The 18,030-nt window shown below is 43.0% G+C and overlaps 1 protein-coding gene across 1 annotated transcript in view; it reads left to right on the forward strand.

Annotated features, from left to right (window-relative positions):
• cog3 (component of oligomeric golgi complex 3) overlaps positions 1–18,030 on the forward strand; it is a 65,471-nt gene that overhangs the window by 26,845 nt on the left and 20,596 nt on the right. The window contains exons 10-15 of the mRNA XM_043700324.1: positions 801–927; positions 3,925–4,016; positions 11,030–11,169; positions 11,399–11,559; positions 13,613–13,721; positions 17,207–17,331. Of these exons, the coding sequence (XP_043556259.1) occupies positions 801–927; positions 3,925–4,016; positions 11,030–11,169; positions 11,399–11,559; positions 13,613–13,721; positions 17,207–17,331 (754 nt within the window). The remainder of the gene's footprint in view (positions 1–800; positions 928–3,924; positions 4,017–11,029; positions 11,170–11,398; positions 11,560–13,612; positions 13,722–17,206; positions 17,332–18,030) is intronic.

The raw sequence follows: 18,030 nt of genomic DNA on the forward strand, positions 1-18,030 counted from the left end.
TGGAGGCTGAGGGGTGACTTTATAGAGGTTTATAAAATTATGAGGGGCATGGATAGGATAAATAGACAAAGTCTTTTCTCTGGGGTGAGGGAGTCTAGAACAAGACAGCAAAGATTTAGGGTGAGAGGGGAAAGATATAAAAGAGACCTATGGGGCAACTTTTTCACACAGAGGGTGGTACATGTATGGAATGAGCTGCCAGAGGAAGTGATGGAGGCTGGTACAATTGCAACATTTAAGAGGCATTTGGATGGGTATATGAATAGGAAGGGTTTGGAGGGATATGGTCTGGGTGCTGGCAGGTGGGACTAGATTGGGGTGGGATATCTGGTTGGCATGGACAGGTTGGACCGAAGGGTCTGTTTCCATGCTGTACATCTCTCTGACTCTAAGCGTCCTTGTCAGCATCCCTGTTTCTGTGCTTCTCTATCTCTCTTCACCTCCCACGATCACAGCCTGATGCTTGAACCTTGATTCTGAGTCTATTTCTATAGATGTAATGTTTATGAAATTTCCAATCTATTAAAGGATCAGGGAAGTTGCTGTAAAAGAGCCGTCACTCCTTGACTAGCTGTTTGTGTGAAGCAGCCTCTTACAATACAAATATACTCACAAGAAATGGTGCAAATTACATAGGGAGACTCTCTCAATGTGCAATATTGTCTTTAAATGGACTCTGTTTTAAAGTCTAAATGTACTTTTGAAATTGAATAGCGTTTATAGCATGGATTTGTTCTGGCGGGTTATGATTTTATTGTATTAATTTCAGTAAATTTAATGCAGACCTAATCTTCCTCTAGGTATCAACAGCTACTGAGCGAGATCCATCAGTGCTACTTAGATCAGAGGGAGCTGCTTCTAGGTCCGAGCATCTCCTCTACTATTGCTGACCTGACCAGCCAAAATAACAGGGATCACTGTGCTCTGGTATGGGTCTCCAATAACATTAGTAAGCTAAAAAGACAACAGTTGTTGGAAATGTGTACACATGTTCAGAAAAGTTAATACATTGTAATTAATGCCACTGTTATTCATTTAGTTTTGAGTCAGTTACCAGGACATCTAAGAAATATTTGAAGTGTATTCATTAACCATTCCTCGATCCTCTTCATAAAGTACACCGTTTTAGAAAAGGTGAGCCTTAAAGGCATTCTGGTCTGGACTTGATCTGATCAGGTCGGAGGATAGTGTAACCAGAGTGCCCCTCCTCCTGTCACACCTCCCTGGTGCCAGTGTCTGTCTGAGAATGGGAACTCACTGGGTGGACGATGTTGTGTAAACTCATGTGCTCATGCTGTGTGGTCCAATGTACTGAAATGGCATCACCGGCAATGCCAAGACTGGATTGTGCTGCTGCTTCCCAAACTTCCAATCTTTCAACATTGAACCACTGAGCTGGACTGGCTAACCTGTTATTGAATTCCTGATGTTATCTCGGAGGTGCATGAAGCCAAGCTTGGGTAACATTTGTCCTCATATTTCACACACATCCAGCACAGAAACCGTCCCTTCAACCCAACTTGTCCATGCTGACCCATACGTGACTAGACACTCTAAACCGTTGCTATTTGCTATTGTACTTGTCCAAATGTATTTTAAATGTTTAATTGTACCCACCTCCACCACTTCCTCTGGCAGCTCATTCCATGCACCTCCTGAGAAGAATTAACTCATCTATTGTGCAGAACTCAACAACTTTGGGAATTATGTTACAAACCTGTACTTTTAATGCTGCCCTGTTTTGATAAATGCAAGTTGCAACTAAAGGAACAAAGTTATATTTATGTAAAGTTGTAAATCAAAGGAAGTTAGTGTGTAATGCAGTTATTGTTTTACAGTACTAACAGAGTTGCATGTTGCTGTAATTGATATAGCTTAACATTTTGTGCTGCAGTTCAAAAGATTACTTCAATAATTCAGACCAGTTTGAGTACATTTAACTGAACTGCAAAACCCAGCACATTATATTTGAAATTACAGCAATGATTCTACAGTGTATTGCCAGCAGTGTCATAAATTACATCTTCACCAACTGTGGGACATTGTCCCTCCTTGTCCTTTTCAGCTCTGCAGCCCATGATATAGACGACCACCCCACATTTAGGTAGCTCCTCTCCTCCCTCTTGTTTACTTGGTGTCACTCTTTCTATCAGTTTGGCGAGGCGATGGCCTCGTTGTATTACGGCTGGACTGTTTATCCAGAGAGGTTTATCCAGAGACCCAGGTCATATTCTGGGGACTCGGATTCAAATCCCACCACAGGAGCTGCTGGAGTTTAAATTTCATCAAAATCAGTAGAATGAAGTCTGCTGATGACCATGAATCCATCTTTGGGAGAAACGCCATCTGGTTCACTATTGTCCATTAGGGAAGGAAACCACCATCCTTACCTGGTCTGGCCTACATGTAACTCCAGACCCACAGCAATGTGGTTGACTGTGAACTGCTTTCTGGGTAATTAGGCTTGGGCAATAAATACTGGCCTAGCCAGCGATGCCATAAAACTAAGAATAAATTTTTTTAAAAGTCAATTGTCAGAACATTTTCCATCAGTGACTTCCTTTCCCATCTACGCACCATATTTTTGGCCACCTTCCCTTTCTATTCTGAAGTGGTTTAAACGCAGAGGATGCCATACACCCCATCATGTGTGCAATAGCTTCATCCTCTGCAATTTGTTTCTCCCGAGATAATTATCTTTTTGAAATTACTTCCTGGCATTTAGCAGTACTTTCAAGGGCAAGGTCCAAGTGTAAGCTGAAGGCATTCTTCTACTGTCATTCTCAGCTCTTCAACGTTGCTGGAATGATTCTCTGATATCCAGAAATGATGAGCTGCATTTTCCCATGGTTGTAAATTTTGGAAAGTTCAAAGTGGTCAATTTCACTGCCCAAATTGTCTGTGACTTGCCCACAGACTTGCAACCATGGCATCCTGTTGAAGAATAAGCTTCCAACCTCATTTCCTGCACCCTGTCTCCTCTGCCTCCTTACACCTTTCCGATTTAAAACTATTGCGTTTGTCTCATTGTGACTTCTCCCTCCCCATTCTTTTACCTCCACCAGCCTCATAACTAACCCTCCAAGAACTCTGTGTCCCTCCATTTGTGGTCTCTTACGTATTGCCCCCACTGTATCATCTCACAATTTCTTGACTGTGCCTTCAACTGCTACGGCCTGATCGCAAAAATCACTCCCTCAACCACACGGGATCAATGTGGATTTCAACAGTTTCCTCATTTATCCTCCCTCCACATTATTCCAGTCCCAGGCCTCCAACTCAGCACTGCCCTCCTGATCTGTCCATCACCTTTACCATCAATCCAGTTCATCCTCCTCTCCGACTATCACCTTTGTCCACACCTTCATCTTTCTATTGCATTCTCAGGTTACCCCCCCCCAATCATCTCTCAGCTCACCCAGCCCACAAGTCTCATTCCTGATGAAGGCATTATGCTCGATTCTCCTGCTCCTCAGATGCTGCCTGACCTGCTGTGCTTTTCTAGCACTGTACTATCGACTCTGATTTCCAGCATCTGCACTCCTCACTTTCTCCATAGCATTATAGCTGTATTTGCCAAAATAAGTAAAAACACAAAGTGCTGGAGAAACTCTGGTCTGGCAGTATCTGTGGAGAGAGAATCCAATTCTGCAGAAAGTGTCATTCTACTCAGGTGCCACTAGACCAGCACTTTGCTTTTATTTCAGATTTCACGATATTTTACTTGTATCTTTATATGCTGCTCTTTTGCATAGCATGTTAAACATAGAGAAAGTTACCGAGATGCTTCAGGAAGTAATAATGAAAAGGAAAGATTCTCTAGATTTACAGTATCTAAGTTGGTTTTAGCGTTAACTTCAGTAGTGTGATATGACAGGCCACTTTAGTGTTTCAATCAAGCAGTGATTTATCATTCTTTTCCAGGTTCGAAGTGGCTGTGCTTTTCTGGTTCGAGTGTGTCAGGATGAACATCGGCTGTACAATGAATTTTTTACAAAGCCAGCTCCCAAACTGGAGTAAGTTATTCATGTTTTGTTATCCGCTTGATCATCACAGTTTTTCAATTTGTTGCATTCATGTTGAGTGACTTTATTGAATCAGTTGAAAAAGGTGTGCTGCATTCCTTTCTAGTTTCTGTGCATTGTGCATAGCAAGTAGGGAAGAGCCAGGCACAGTAACTTAAAAAAAACACATCTGCAGGAATAGTGTTTGTGCTAAAATAAATTCAGAGGAATTGTAAATCAGCAGAACTATCATTGTAGGCCCAGGTACACTGACCTCCTACTCTGGTTAGTTCATTCCTTAAAGCCCATCAACCGAAGTGACAGACCGTGTGCAAGTGACTGTGTTGGCAATTACTTCATGTTTTACCATTGAGCTGCTCAGCACCACCCGAGGCATCTTTTGCAGCTGCCGTGGTTCCTCTCTTCAGTCTGACTGGCACCGTAGTCTGTGTTACTAAAAGGATAGTGTTTAAATGTAGAAAACCCTAGAAAGTAGATGGTGGGTCCTTATTTGTGATGGAAATATTTATAGGCATGGCTTTCACATGATTGGATTTACACCAAAATTCAAAAAGCTGAAGTTAAGCCCTTTCCAGAAGTGTTCTTATAAGATCCAGTGAATGTTCAGAGAGAAAGATGTAGAGGCAACAGGGTGGTAGTGATAGGAGATTTTAGTTTTCCCAACATTGACTGGGATACACTTAGTGTTAGAGGTCTGGATGGGGCAGAATTTGTAAGGAGCATCCAGGAAAGTTTTCTGGAGCAGTATGTCAATAGTCCAACTAGGGAAGGGGCCATATTGGACCTGATGTTGGGGAATGAGCCAGGCTAGGTGACAGAAGTTGCAGTGGGGGATTCCTTTGGGACTAGTGACCACAAGTTTTAGAATACTTGTAGGCAAAAATAAGAGTGGTCCTAAGGGAAGAGTACTAAACTGGGCCAAGGCCAATTATATCAAAATTAGGCAGGAGCTGGGAAATGTGGATTGAGAGCAGTTATTTGAAGGGAAGTCCACATTTGATATGTGGGAGGCTTTCAAAGATAGGATGAAGATAGTGCAGATTCTAGATTAGATTAGACTGGTGCTGGAAAAGCACAGCAGTTCAGGCAGCATCCGAGGAGCAGTAAAATCGACGTTCCGGTCAAAAGCCTTCATCAGGAATACATTATTCCTGTATTCCTAATGAAGGGCTTTTGCCCAAAACGTCGATTTTACTGCTCCTTGGATGCTGCCTGAACTGCTGTGCTTTTCCAGCACCACTCTAATCTAGACTCTGGTTTCCAGCATCTGCAGTCCTTGTTTTTACCTTGAAGATAGTGCAGGATAGGCATGTCTCTTTGAAACCAAGGGATAGGAGAGGCAAGATTCATGAACCGTGGATGACAGGAGAAATTGTATGACTAGCCAAGAGGAAAAGGGAAGCGTACATAAGGTCCAGGCAGCTAAGAGCAGAACGAGCCCTGGAGGAATATCGGGAGAGTAGGACCAATCTTAAACGAGGAATCAATTGGACTAAAAGGGGTCACGAAATAACTTTAGTGAGCAGAATTAAGGAGAATCCCAAGAAGGTAACTAGAGAAAGGATTGGTCCACTAAAGGATAATGAAGGAAGGCTGTGTGCCAAACCTGAGAAAATGGGGAGATTCTCAATGATTACTTTGCATCAGTGTTCACTGAGGAGAGGGAGAGTCGAACTTAGAGATAGAAGTTTGTTTATTGTGGATCACATTGACATAAGGAGGGAGGATGTGTTGGGTAGGCTAAAGGATATTAAGGTGGGTAGATGGTATTTATCCCAGGTTGCTGAGGGAGGCGAAAGAGAAAATAGCTGGTGCCCTGACAGATATCTTTGTAGCATCCTTAAACACAGGTGAAGTGCCAGAGGACAGGAGAGTTGCTAATGTTGTCCCCCTGTTCAAGAAGGGTAGTAGGGATACTCCAGGTAACTCCAGACCAGTGAGCCTGACGTCAGTGGTGGGAAAGTTGCTGGAGAAGGTACTGAGGGATAGAATCTATTTATATTTGGAAGAGAATGGCCTGATCAGTGATAGGCAACATGTTTTTTGAGGGGGAGATCGTGCCTTACCAACTTAGAGTTCTTTGAGGAAGTGACCAAGTTGATAGATGAAGGAAGGGCTGTAGATGTCATATACGTGGACTTTAGTAAGGCGTTTGATAAGGTTCCCCATGGTAAACTAATGGAGAAAGTGAAGTCACATGGTTTGCAGGGTGTTCTAGCTAAGTGGATAAAGAACTGGTTGAGCAACAGGAGACAGATTAATAGTTGAAGGGAGTTTCTCGAATGGATAAAGATGACCAGTGATGTTTCACAGGGGTCAGTATTGGGGCCATTGTTGTTTGTGATATCCATAAGTGATCTGGAAGAAGTCATTGGTGATCTGATCAGTAAGTTTGCACGAAGATTGGTGGAGTAGCAGAAAGCATAAGGAACTGTCAAAGAATACAGGAAAATATAGATAGACTTGGAGAGTTAGGAGGAGAAGTGGCAGGTGGAGTTCAATCCAGGCAAGTGTGAGGTGATCCATTTTGGAAGGTCTAATTCTAGACCAAACTATACTCTAAACTGAAGAGACTTGGGAAAAGCTGATGAGCAGAGAGATCTGGGAGTTCAGGTCCATTGTACCCTGAAGGTGGCTGCACAGGTGGATAGAGTGGTCAAGAAGGCATATGGTATGCTTGCTCGGATGGACTATTGAGTATGGTCATGTTAAAATTGTACAAGACTTTGGTTCGGCTGCGTTTAGAATACTGTGTGCAGTTCTGGTCACCACAAATACCAAAAGGATGTGGATGCTTTGGAGAGGGTGCAGAGAAGGTTTACAAGGAATTTGCCTGGTATGGAAGGTGCTAGCTATGAAGAGAAGTAGAGTAGGTTAGGATTGTTTTCATTAGAAAAAAGGAGATTGAGGGGGAACCTGATTGAGGTCTACAAAGTCATGATGGGTATGGACGCGGTGGATAGAGATAAGCTTTTTCCCAGGGTGAGGGATTCATTAACGAGAGGTCATATGTTCAAGGTGAGAGGAGAAAAGTTTAAGGGGGATACACGTGGAAAGTACTTTTCACAGAGGGTGGTAGGTGTCTGGAATGCGTTGCCAGCAGAGGTAGTAGAGGCAGGTACGGTAGATTCATTTAAGGTGCATGAGTAGGTGGGGAGCAGAGGGCTACAGATCCCTCGGAATTGGGTGATAGGTTTAGACAGTGAATTTGGATCGGCTCAGGCTTGGAGGGCTGAACAGACTGTTCCTGGAATGTAAAGTTTCTTTGTTCTTAGAACAACCTGTGATTAAAGGTTCACTGGAAAGATGCAAAATGAAATCTAGAAGGTGTGTGATGGAGAAAGATCAATGAACTGCATGATCTCCTTTTTCTTGCGGTTGGACATGTAATCCTCCGGTAGGTCTAATCAATGAAAGAAGGTATAGACATAACGTGCTTTAAGTTGCAAGCAAAATAGGTTTGTATAATGTGGAGCTTGCATTTACATTTTGCTTAAAATGTGCAGGATAAAAAGCTTTGCATTATTGCAATGAAACTGATTGAAAGCAAATTGAAATCTAAGGTAATGTACTGGTTTGTTAATGTCGATCTAGGGATGATTAATAAGGTAATGTACTGTATTCTGTAGAATGCATGTTCAACATTGTAATTCTTTCATAGTTAATTGCAATTTATGCCACTACACTTTTTAGGACAGCAGCTTATTTTTCTTCTGCGGACAAATGGTGTTAACTATTTTTGACATTATATAACAGTTAGTTTTAATGTCCTTTTAGGGAATGAAACTGCCATCCTATGTGGTCTAGCCTACATATGACTTCAGACCCACAGCAATGTGGCTGACTCTTAACTAGCCACTGGGTAATTAGGATTGGCAACAAATGGCAACCCATCCAGTGAATGAATCAAAAAAAATACAAAAAGCATTGCTCAACATGTATTTAAAAACATGCTGACTAATTTAGGGAGTTCAAAAAGTTACTTGCACCTCGTTAATCCCCTGTATTATAATTGATTTTAAAACGTTTTGCTGATTTCATGCAATGTCAGGTCTTGAAGCAGCTCCCATCAGCTGATTACCCTTCATTAAAGCTGTACTATTGCAGTGAGTTGTTAACTGCTAACACATATTAGAGGTATTTGCTAAATGGCAATTACTGCACCAAATCTATTCTTTAAATTTATAAAAGTAATTCACATGATCAAAGGATGGCTCTAATTGGGGCTTGTTGTGTGCAATCACGGATAACTCAATAAAGTGAATTAAAGACTGAAAGTATTCTTCATTGAGCTGAACCCTTCAATCCTGTTTTCGTACCAAGTACCGACTTGTTTCACAGGGATCAGGTTAATGATCTCTTTTGAAACTGCTTTTGCCACAACATCACAGGCCCAGATAAATGTATGATCTAGATCATGGCGTACAGGTGACAAGTTCAAAGTTTGTGGGCAACTCAAAACTTAGGAGAATTTTAAACTCTGAGAAGGACATTGACATATTCGTGGAACGGGGGAGAATGTTAGCAAATGAAGTTCAAAGAAGTATAAAAGATGTAGTTTGGTGTAAAGAACGCAAAAACATGGTGCAGGAGCGGAGAGATCAGTGTATCTATGTATGTAAGTTATTACAAGCTGCAGGACAGGTAGAGCAATTAATAAAAGCATACAATATTCTCGGCTTAGTATATAGGTGCATAGAGTACAAGAAGTTAGGATGAACAAGGCACTGATTAAACCTCAGCTCGAGTATTGTGTACAGTTCTGGGAACTGCACTATAGGAAGGAGGTGAACACATTGGAGAGAGTCCAGAAGGTGTTTACAGTAATTGTTCCAGAGATAAAACATTTCAGACAAAGGGAAATATTGGAGTGAATGGGACTGTTTTCCTTGGAGAGAGAATTGATACAAATGTTCAAGATTGTCAGGATGTAAACAGGCAAGCTGTTCAGAATTATAACCAGATTAAGAACTGGAGTGCACCAGCCATAAAGTGTTTTGCTAAAGCATTAAAGACGAGGTGAAAGTTAGAGCGCAGAGTGGAAGTGTGGTAGAGACAGGTTCAGTTAAGATGCTGGAGGGCATTGGATGATTGCTTCTATTTAAATAATGTGAGTTGAATTGGATTTATTGTCACGTGTACCGAGGCACAGTGAAAAGCTTTGCATTGTGAGCTTTACAGGCAAATCACAGAGTTAAGTAGCATAGATAGTAAATAATAGGTAAACAGCAGCAAAAATAAAAACACAGGTACAGGCCAATGTTAAGAGTTTGAGAGTTCTTTCAGTATTCTAACAACAGGAGGGGAGAAATTGTTATGAAACTGGTTGGTGCATGTGTTCAGGCTTCTGTACCTTCTCCCCGATGGTAGAGGTTGTAAAAAAAAAATTGTCAGGATGGAATGTATCTTTGAGAATGTTGGCGGCCTTTCCTTGACAGCGGGCCTGGTAGATGGATTCTACAGATGGGAGGTTGGCCTTTGTGATTGTCCGGGCCGAGTTCACCACTCTCTGTAACCGTCTCCGATCTTGAATGGTACAGTTGCCATACCAGGTAGTGACACATCCAGAATGCTCTCCATGGTGCACCTATAAAAGTTGGCAAGGGTATTCGCCATCATGCCAAATTTCCTCAGCTGCCTGAGGAAGAAGAGACGTTGGGCCTTTGTAACCACATGAAGAGTCCAAGAAAGCTTGTTGCGGGTGACCACTTCCAGGAGCTTCACACTGTCCACTCGTTCCACCTCTGTGTAGGGGGGCATGAGTAACATCCCGCCGAAAGTCAGTAATGAGTTCCTTGGTTTTGCTGGCATTGAGAACTATGTTGTTCTCAGTGCACCATTTTTCCAGGTCTTCCACCTCCCATCTGTAGTCTGATTCAGCTGACTATGGTGGTGTCATCAGCGAACTTATAAATGGCATTAGTCTGGTATTTGTCAACGCTGTCATGGGTATACAGTGAGTACAGTAGGGGGCTGAGTACACACCCCTGAAGGGCTCCAGTGTTGAATGTTAGTGACGATGAAATATTGTCCCCAGTCTTCACTGATTGTGGCCCGTGGGTCAGGAAACTGAGGATCCAGTTACAGAGGGTGGGGCTTAGTCCGAGATCACGAAGTTTAGCAATCAGTCAAAAGTGTTAAAGGCTGAACTGTAGTCAATGAGTAGGATTCTTACGTAGCTGTTCTTGGTGTCAAGATGTTCTAGGGAGGAGTGAAGGGCAAGTGATATGGCATCTGTCGTGGATCTGTTGGTCCGATAGGCAAATTGGAATGGTTCAAAAATAGTGGCATCGCTTTCCTTGGATTCACACAAAGGAAAACTGATCTGACTCTGACGCAGTGACAGTTGGGATAGGCTCATCAGGACTTGTTGGAATAGGTGTTACCTCTCTGCCGAAATTCTACTCAAAGCAAGCATAGAAGGCGTTGAGACGATCTGGGAGGGATGTGTCATCGTCTGCTTTCTTGCACTGTCTCTTTTTAGAACCTGTGACGTCATTCAGTTCTTGCCATAGTCGCCGGGTGTCTGTTTGGGTCTCTAGTGTGGATCGATATTGGTCCTTGGCTGTCCTAATGGCTCTGTGAAGGTCATATTTGGATTCCTTATTTGAGTGGGTCTCCTGATCTGAAGGCCTCATGCCTGGTTTTCAGCAGGTTCTATATGTCCTGATTCATCCAGGGTTTCCTGTCCGAGAACACCCAGATTGACTTCGTTGGTGTACAGCCTGCCACACACTGATAAAATATAAGGTTTATGGGAGAAAAGCAGGCAATTGGCACTAAATTATAATGCTCAGAGAGCTATTGTCGATATGATGGGAAGAGTAGCTTCCTTCTGCACTGTAACGATGCTGAGATGTCAATTGAGAATTGTAAACTCAGTCTGTGATCACCGGGTTGGCCCAACAATTAAGGGTGATTTCAATTTTTGCGTTGTGTTATTTTGGAAAGAAATTGGAGAATCATTTTTGTGACGCTGATCCCGGTCCTTTCTGCTTCTACAGTGAGCTGCTGGAGAAGCTGTGCCTGTCATGGTATGATGTGTTTCGACCACTCATCATTCATGTCAACCACCTGGAGACGCTGTCGGAGCTGTGTGGAATTCTGAAAAATGAGATGTTGGAGGATCATGTGCAGAACAATGGTAGGTGGGGTGTACGGGAGATCTCTAGAAACTGAGCTGTGTTCCTGAGGCCAGACCATGTCATGTAAGCAAATTGCAGATGATTTGATATATCTTTTACATATGCAATATACCTCTGACTAGTTGGTGTTAAGGCACCAAATCTAAGATTTGGTTTAAAATGGTTGTATTTTTTAAAATCCAGTTGGCCATTCCAGAATGCTAACCTCTAGTTTCTGTCATCCTTCAGCGGAGCAGTTGGGTGCCTTTTCTGCAGTGGCAAAGCAAATGCTGGAAGATGTACAAGAACGTCTCGTCTACAGGACGCACATCTATATTCAGTCTGACATTGTGGGCTATAAGCCTGCACCTGGGGACCTGGCCTACCCTGACAAACTGGAAATGATGGAGGTAAATAAGTCTTACCTAATTACAAAACCATTTATTGTACATTTAACCTGGGTCTACATGGATTGGATTATATCCCAAGCTGTGATCATTGACCTGTTTGCAAACGAGTAACTGGGCTCCTGAAAGACCTCGCCAAATGTTGCCCCGATATCCCCCCGCCCACTTTTTGGGCACTTTGCTTTATGCAGGGCACAGAAAAAAATGTTGTCAGAATGCCACTTTCAGAGGTCATAAGGAGTACGCAGGAACTCTACCTGGTCATGCTACATCAGTGCCAAATGACTGAAGGTCAACCCTACTTAGGCGAAAGTGGGTTCTGCAGATTAGAGTCCAGATGAGAGTGGTGCTGGAAAAGCACAGCAAGTCAGGCAGCATCCAAGGAGCAGGAAAATTGACATTTCGTGCAAACCTATTTAGCCTGTCTTCCAGCATTCAGTGAGGCAGTGGCTGTTGAGTGTCAGGTAGGGTGGGAAGGCTCAATGCTGTCAGAGCCCCTGACTTGTACCTTGTAGATGGTGGACAGGCACTAGAGAGGCAAGAAGTGGGCCACTTGATGCAGAATTCCTAGCCTCTGACATGCTGTCGTAGCAACACCATTTATATGGCTGGTTCAGTTCAGTTTCTGGATAATGATAATCCTCAGGATGTTGATAACGCATTATTTGGTCATGATAATGCCATTGAATATCAAGGGGGACAAAAAAAAACACAGGTTTTATGTTGAGTTTCTGAGGAAATATAGCCCCACCGACAATGGTCAGTCCCTCACTGATCTAGCAGCTTCTAGTTTGTTCTCAAGAGTACAAACACTTGATGCTATGCATGCTCCCTTGGCTAAGACTTCCTTCCAATCAGTTCCAGTACTTTTACATAATATTTGGATAAACTGGCTTCTTCAGTTCTTTTTTCTTGTAAGATCCCATCAGTCCTTGCAAGAAGCCCTTAAATCATTTTCAGTTTCACTGATCGTTATAGATTTACAGAAAAAAAAACAAAGGTTAGAGATTTAATACGGACATTGGATTAAATGAAGTAGTGGCTGAGGTAAGATTAAAAAATTGTAATACCTTATGAGAAGATAGGAACAGCAGGAGATTATTCCCTCCTTTGAATCCTGCACTGTCACTCAGTGAAATCATGACTGATTTGTATCCTAACTCTGTACACTTGCCTTAGCTTTGTAGGCCTTAATAGGTTTTTGTTGGGTAAACCTCTCAGTCTTTAGTTTTGAAACTTTCCATTTTCTTTATCTACCCACTTAAATCCTTCAATCACCTTAAAGCCCTCAATTAGATTCTGTACTCAAGGAATTACATAGTTCACCATAGTACAATTGGGCTACTCTGTCATTAGAGGGAGATGACTGGTGGTGAATTTAACCTGAGGGTCACCATTCCTCAGGTGAGGGGAGAGGTTGAGAAGGAGTGTCCTTCATGGTAACCTCAATCAGTGTGGGAATTGAACCCATGCTGTTGGTGTAAGTTTACATGTCAAACGAGCCGACCGACCAACCAACTAAGCCCCTACCAGACTAGTCTATACAATCTGTTCTGCTCATGTGAACATCAAGAAAGATTGTCCTGAATCTTCATTGTTTGTCCACTGTTTTACATAGCATCTTTAATGGGTGCTTTACAGGAGCATTATCAAAAAACATTTAATGTCAGGTTCCTTGAGAAATTAGGGTAACTGATCACAAAGTAGGCACAGACCGAGATTTAAGGTGCATTTCACAGGGGCAAAAATGGAAAGTTTTAGCAAGGCAGTTTCACAACCTGGCATCTCAGTAACTGAAGCCATGGCCAGAAATTGTGGATTCATTAGAATGGGGAGCGGGGGAATATACATGAGGCGTGATTTGGAAAACTGCACAGATCTTGGAAGCAAGTTGGGCTGGGGAGATTGTAGCAATAATTAACTCTAAGAAGTTGAATTACAGGAGTGTGACTGAATTGTTGTTAATATATTTTTCATAAGTTCAATATGCTTTAGGTGCTCCTGTTGTTTGAAAATGCTGTTGATTCTTTTCTCATAATTGTTGTTTGTTCTGCAGCAAATTGCACAGAGTTTGAAGGATGAACAAGCCAAGTCGTCTGTGACTGATTCATCTTTTGCAGACGTTCAACTCGAAGATCCTGATTCTAAAAATGTCATCAAATCAGGTACAACTCAACAGAGCATCAGAACTCATACTTAGTGCCGGGTGACATGGTGGCTCACCAGTTAGCACTGCTGCCTCACAGTGCCAGGGTCCCAGGTTTGATTCCCGCCTCGGGCGACTGTCTGTGTGGAGTTTGCACATTCTCCCCATGTCTGCGTGGGTTTCCTCCGGGTGCTCCGGTTTCCTCCCACTGTCCAAAGATGTGCAGTTTAGGTGAATTGACCATACTAAATTGCCTATAGTGTTAGGTGCATTAGTCAGGGGTAAATGTAGAGGAATGGGTCTGGGTGGGTTGCTCTTCGGGGGTCAGTGTGGACTTGTTGGGCTGAAGGGCCTGTTTCCACACTGTAGGGAATCTAATCCTCATTGTTGCTCCTTCTACAGCAGTCCTGAAGATGGTAGCAGTACTTCCTGAGGGTCCATCTCCCTTTGGAAATGTACAGCGTTCATATTAAAGAAGCAATATATTGTGAGGTGAAGGAAGCTGTAAACTTCGATGGATCGGGAAGTTTTGTGTTAGATTTTGAGATGCACTCAATTGGAAGTGGATGACCTTTGACTTCTGAACACTATCCAGCCTTCTCTTTTGGTCTGTCTGTGTTCCGTATATAACTTCTGCTCCCAACTACCCATCTTGTATCTCACAATTCAGTAAACGTTTCCTGTTGCTGTACTTTCCATCTTCTATTTTACAACAAATTATCAACCTGTCCCACAGAGGTACCATCTATTCTTAATCTGGGTGACACCGTCTTTTGCAGAACTTGATAAAGAGCCTTTTGGAAGTCTATACAGACTCTCTCCTGTCCAGCATGTTTGTCACAGAGATGTACAGCACGGAAACAGACCCTTCAGTCCAACTTGTCCATGTCGACCAGATATCTTAAATTAATCTAGTCCCATTTACCAGCATCTGGCTCATATCCCTCGAAAGCCTTCCTATTCATATACCCATCCAGATACTTTTTAAATGTTGTAATTGTACCAGCCTCCACTGCTTCCTCTGGCAGCTCATTCCATACACGCACCAACTTATGTGTGAAAAAGTTGCCCGTTAGGCCCCCTTTTTAAATCTTTCCCCTCTCACCGTAAGCCTACACCCTCTAGTTTTGGACTCCCCTACCCTGGGAAAGAGACCTTGGCTATTCACTTTGTCCGTGCTGTCACGGTTTTATAAACTTCTGTAAGGTCACCCCTCAGCCCCTGATGCTCCAGAGAAAATAGCCTATCCCTATAGCTCAAACCCAGCCCCCGCAACATGCTTGTGGATCTTTTCTATACCGTTTTCAGTTTAACAAATTCTTCCTACAAAAGGGCGATAACCAGAATTATACACAGCATTCTAAACGTGGCCTGACCAATGACCTGTTTAACCACAACATGACCTGCCAACTCCTCTGGTCAATACACTGGCTAACCCACCTAGCCTGCACAACCCTGGACACGATGGGCAACCTTGGATGCTGCCTGAACTGCTGTGCTCTTCCAGCACCACTAATCCAGAATTGAATATGGCCAACCCACCTAGCCTGCACAACCCTGGACACGATGCGCAATTTAATATGTGCAGGCTAGGAGAGTTGGCCATCTTTGGACTGTGGGAGGAAACCTACGCAGACACAGAGACAACAAGCAAACTCCACACAGGCAGTTACCCGAGGGTGGAACCCAGATCCCCCTCGCTGTGAGGGAGCAGTGCTAATGGCTGAGCCACCATGTTGATTCTTTATCAAAGATGTGCTAAAGTGATGGTTTAGTCACTTTCGTACTATTTGTGAATATTGGCTGTGTGAAAACTGGCTACATTTCCCAATTATTAGACGGCTTACACTTCAAAAGTACTTAATTGGCTTCAAAACATTTTGAGAAGTCCTAAGGCCATTAAAGAGTATAAATCGAAGCTCTTTAATTTCTGCTTACTGGTGTGTTCTAGTGCTCAGATCTATTTATTCATGTATTATCAGGGATGATTTTAACTGAGGGTGGATTTTGGGAGAGTGGATGGCAAAGTGAGCTTGGTACTCTTCCCCTGCCACAGAAACCAGGTCTGAGCTATTTAAAGTCTCATGAAGAAGTGATTGGTTCACCTCCCAAATGGTGTGGAAAAGATATCAGTGCGCAACAGTGGTAAATCAAGCCGTTAAGCCAATTACCATCACAAGCTGAATAGTGGGAATGGCTTCCTGCAGTATCTTGTGTACGTTTGCGTTTGGGGTGGCAGAGGAGTCTGGACCAGGGAAGACTAAAGAGTTCACTACAGTGCCTGGAAGTATGTTGACTTCTTTAAGAATGTAAGCAATAGGAGCCGGAGCAGGCCATTCAGCCCCTCAAACCTGACCCACCACTCTAAAAGATCAAGGCCAATCTGCCTTAAGCCTTTCATGACAGCTCCTCGTAGCTTTCCAACTCCTTGATACTTCAAAATGTTATTAAATACTTCGTGATCGAATTTCTATACGCTTTGTGGTAGAGAATTCCAGAAATTTGAGAGTAGAAATCCCATTGTATCTTGGTCTTAAGTAAATGTCTTATTCAGTAACAATGTCCCCTAGTTCAATATTCCCTTACTAGTTGAAATATCTTCTCAACGTTTGCCACGTCAAATCCTCTCAGAATTTTGTGCATTCTAACAAAGATCATCCATTCTTCCTAACTCAAACAAACTACGCAAACTTATTTAGCCACTCTTCATAAGTCACGTCCCTCATTGCAGCATTCAGCTTACTGAATCCCCGATGAACTGTCTGCACAAAGGCGGGAGAAAATACACTTTGTATTCTTCACCTGTTCTGAGGCTGTTGTTCTTCCAGATTTGCTTTGACAAGAAAGTCACAGCAGCAGCATTGGCGACCCCCATCCCAACCCTCCAACCCCCTAACTCCAGTCTGCAGTCTCACCCTACTGAGTCACGTGTGCATAATTCAGGGAAGTCCCTGTTGATCTCAGACAGGTTCCTTTTGGTTCGAGAAGTGACAGGTGGAATGTCAGTAACTGGTAGCGTTTTAACTGACCATCCCTAGTGTCTGCTGGTTGCGTAGGGTCACGATTGCCTCCTTAGTGTTAAATTCTGGTCAGTTATAGAGTCATAGAGATGTACAGAACGGAAACAGACCCTTCGGTACAGCTCATCCATGCCGACCAGCTATCCTAACCTAACCTAATCTAGTCCCAATGGCCACCAATTGGCCCATATCCCCTTCAACCCTTCCTATTCACACACCCATCCAGATGGGAGAAAGTGAGGACTGCAGATGCTGGAGTTTAGAGTTAAGAGTGTGGTGCTGGAAAAGCACAGCAGGTCAGGCAGCATCCGAGGGGCAGGAGAATCAACGTTTCAGACATAAGCCCTTTATCAGGAACCCATCCAGATGCCTTTTAAATGTTGTAACTGTACCAGCCTTCATCACTTCCTCTAGTGGCTCATTCCATACAATGTTGTATCATGATGTGCGGTAAAGTTTATTAAAATTGTTTAATTTTGCACAGGTAACTCAGAAGTTCTGAATCCTCGGCCACAATCAACGATTTCCCCTGCAGATTTGCATGGCATGTGGTACCCGACAGTGCGCAGAACACTGGTCTGTCTCTCAAAGCTTTACAGATGTATCGATGTAAGTTTCAGAATGAAGGCTGAGTTTATTGCTGCTGTTGCCCGAACAAAGTCTTCTCCCTCGTGACATGATTACAGCAAAGGAGAAGGCCATTTGGCCCATCGTATCAATGCTGGACATCTGATTAAGCTGTTCACGTCATGTTGTTTCCACCACCTTTCCCTGTACTATAGTCCTTTCCACCTCTCTTGTTTGCTGGTTTCAGTCACCTTGATACTTTGAATAAGAAAATATACTGGGAGTGGAGATCCCTTTGTTTTTTTTGGCTATATGAAGGTGTATATAATGAGGACTCCTGTTTCTTCCTTGATGAGCTAAAACACTCTTCTGTACCATGTGGATATATAATGCAGGCAGTTGTTCTCGGAGGTGAGGTGAAAGATCGAGAGGGGAAGCTCATGCAGATGCACCAGTATCAACCAGTTGGGCTGAACGGCCTGTTTCTGCCAATTCTATATAATGTGTAACTAGAATTTATTCCCTACAATTCCTTAAAGATACCTGCCAAAAGTCCAACATTTAGGACCTGCAAATTCACCATTTCTACTTGCCAACCTGAATTAATCCTGGAGTAAAGTGTCGCTTTTTTTAAGTGTGTCTGGAATCTCCACTTAAAAGCAGCACATTGCCTCTTGCATTCATTCGAGTCTTATCACCATCTTCACAGCAAATTGCCTATAGAACCTTTAACGCAGTTAA

This window comes from Chiloscyllium plagiosum, chromosome 12, assembly GCF_004010195.1.
Source record: "Chiloscyllium plagiosum isolate BGI_BamShark_2017 chromosome 12, ASM401019v2, whole genome shotgun sequence".
In the NCBI taxonomy this organism is placed as follows: domain Eukaryota; kingdom Metazoa; phylum Chordata; class Chondrichthyes; order Orectolobiformes; family Hemiscylliidae; genus Chiloscyllium; species Chiloscyllium plagiosum.